This window comes from Cyprinodon variegatus, unplaced genomic scaffold, assembly GCF_000732505.1.
Source record: "Cyprinodon variegatus isolate N-32 unplaced genomic scaffold, C_variegatus-1.0 Scaffold899, whole genome shotgun sequence".
NCBI lineage: Eukaryota > Metazoa > Chordata > Actinopteri > Cyprinodontiformes > Cyprinodontidae > Cyprinodon > Cyprinodon variegatus.
The window spans coordinates 48031-50833 of NW_015151352.1; the positions used below are offsets into that span (position 1 = coordinate 48031).

A 2803-nucleotide genomic window follows, 5' to 3' on the forward strand; every position below is an offset into this window, starting at 1 on the left:
AGATGCACCGCCGGCCACCATGGGGGCCTGTTCAGCCCATATGCCCATATTTATTGTTGACAGCCCCTGGGTAGTCTGAATGCAAAATGTATGAGTTTTAAGCTTAATGTTTGCATTTTCTTTTCGCAGCAGGGAAATGCTTCAGGCTGTATTCTCCCTCCTACCAACTTTTCCACTTTAAGGAAGCCAGAGGACCTGACTCATCTGTCTCAGCTGGTGAGAATAAACTTCCTTTTTAACCCATTAAGTAAAAAATGCACACTTTGTGGTTTTACTAAAGCCAGTTTTGTTCTTCCTGTGTTTGGTCCTGTGTGCTTTTGTGTAGAACCACAGTAACAGTGTGAGCGTAGCTCTTCAGTGCAGACTCAGCCTGGCTCCCTCCCAGACGTTGAAGCTCATGATCACAGGAAGACTTCAACTACCTGCTCTTCATGCTGTAAGTCACTAGGTTTCCTGGATGTTAAGAATCTCAATGAAATCTCTTGTCAAAGCTAACTTAAAATATTTTTTGAAGTCATTAATAATAAATAACATGTACTGTACTTACAAACTCCATGTATAAACCCAGTAAGTACAGATATGTGCTCCATGCATTTATAGTTAGATTCTCTGTGGGGACATACTTTCTGGATGAAGCTAAATTCTGCTTCCTTAGGTCATCACTAGATGTCACTCTAACCTTAGATTTCACACCAGGAGGGTTGATGCAAATGTTCAACTGCATGACAGGATCAAAACTGGTTGCTGTTAAAACCCAGCACTTCTGCCAGAGTTCTGATGTACGCCGTAATAATCAGATCTAACTCTAACCTAGTCTACAAAAAACAATCTAGAAATAAGTATAAGTGTATCTACCCTTAATTTGAGCAGCTAAATAAGATCTGCTAATGGCAAATAAGATAATTAGATAGTTAGATAATATGCACTTGGAATAAGACAATATTTTTTTTTTTAAATAGAAATTGTCTTGTTCCATTGGCAGTGTTTCCCTTGCACTTATAATAGGAAAAAATTACTTATTTTAAAACAATTTTTTTTGCAGTATATAACCCAAACTCTAATGCTACATTCAGACCACATGTGATAGAAGCATCAGGAAAGCTTCTGATGCTTCATTTCTGCTGCTTGTCCACATTTAGTTCAGACGTCCAGTAAAGTGTCTCCAGAGCTTCTGCTGCTCCTGTGTTCAATGCCAGAGAGCAGCTTTGCTATATTTGCTGTGATCAGTGGGTAAAAAGTAGTTTGAATCTATTCTGAAGTGAGAAAGTCCACCTGAAAACAGGACCAGCACGATACCACCATACACCGGCGGTGCTCTGTTACTGGAAATCCCCAGCAGCAGCTGCCTCAGGCCCGCTCACCATATGGGGGTTTTCTGCTATGGTCCACATTTTTCATGTACGTAATCCAAACTGCAAGCACCAGGATAATAAAAGCGAACATATTCTGCCAGCAGGTTTCTACATTTTAAGTTAATTTAGTCATTAATAAACTGTTTCAGAGAAGTGATCATACTGTAGCGCTCTGCATCAGCAGTGCTGTGTCTGTCTCCCTGCCAGCTCCCAGATCAGCTTCTCTCATTGGTTGATGTCCAGCAGCTAAAGTTAAATTTCTCCAACTCCAGCAGCTGCTGCTTCTGAACCACGTCATGTGCCTCAGATGCTCAGAAGCTCATGAGGTGCTGCTGCTGCTGCTCAGACGCTGCAGGACCTTTTGCTGCACCTTCCATTGGTGTCGTCAACCATTGACTTTGCATGGAAACCTGCTTCTTCTTCGTTTCGACCAGCTGAAGCAGCGCCTCATGAGCTTCTGACCACCTGAGGTGTGTGATGCGCTTCACAAGCAGCAGCTGCTGGAGTTGGAAAAATATAAATTTCCTCTGAACACAGGAACATCAGAAGCACCAGATGCATCTGGACACACTTTGCTTGGACGCACATCAGGTGGATCAAAGATGCTGTTGAGGCGCATCTGACCTTAATGTGGACAAGTATAAAAAATAAAGCAGCAGATGCTTTTTTGCTGCTAAAAGAACATATGGTGAGAACGTAGCATATCTCTAACCCTGCTGTTCTGTCTTTAATGTTTCCAATCTTTTTTTTTTGTATTTACAGCCTCTGTGTTACAGGAAGCCTCGCTGCCTCCAACTAAAATGAACAGAGTGAAAATAGGATTAATATGACTTACAATAAACAATCGCTGGCCTCTTTATTAGGCACGCCTTGTTAGTTGCTGGTTTTACCCTCATTCAGTTCTTCCTGCATAGATTAATCAAGATGCTGCAAACATTCTGCAGAATTTGCTTCATGTAGACACAACAGAGCCACGGTTTGCTTTAGATGTGTTTGCACCACATCGATCACGTCAATATTCTTACATTTCAGTACCTTGGACTCCTTAGTCCTGTGTAATGACAGAGAATATGTCTCTCCTAAACTTGTTATTTGCTGAAGATTATCCAGCAGCCTGAAAAACCTTTTAATGGGTGTACCTAAAAAAGTGGTTAGTCATTTTTTGACATTTAAGTCCAAATTATAGTATTTAGTTACATAAACTGCTGTGTTTGACAACCATTTGACTTACAGGTGAGCATCAGGTCCTTAGAGCTGCTGACTGTAACCTCGATCCAGCTGGACAAGTCCAATCCGATGTTTCTGCAGGGGGACAACCTTGTTAGACAGGTACAACACTGTTACTGTTACCAACAACTAAAATCTAAAGGATGCTCCAGAGAGCTTGCTTATTTAATCATCTGTATTACCAACCGGTAGGGGTGCAACAATTCACTTCTATTCAGTTTATT

At 41.3% G+C, this 2803-nt stretch overlaps 1 protein-coding gene across 1 annotated transcript in view; it reads left to right on the forward strand.

The window, feature by feature from the left end:
* The window catches only part of LOC107099713 (integrin alpha-11-like), a 37350-nt gene that overhangs the window by 29974 nt on the left and 4573 nt on the right, over positions 1 to 2803 (forward strand). The window contains exons 19-21 of the mRNA XM_015397956.1: positions 130 to 216; positions 326 to 436; positions 2586 to 2681. Of these exons, the coding sequence (XP_015253442.1) occupies positions 130 to 216; positions 326 to 436; positions 2586 to 2681 (294 nt within the window). The remainder of the gene's footprint in view (positions 1 to 129; positions 217 to 325; positions 437 to 2585; positions 2682 to 2803) is intronic.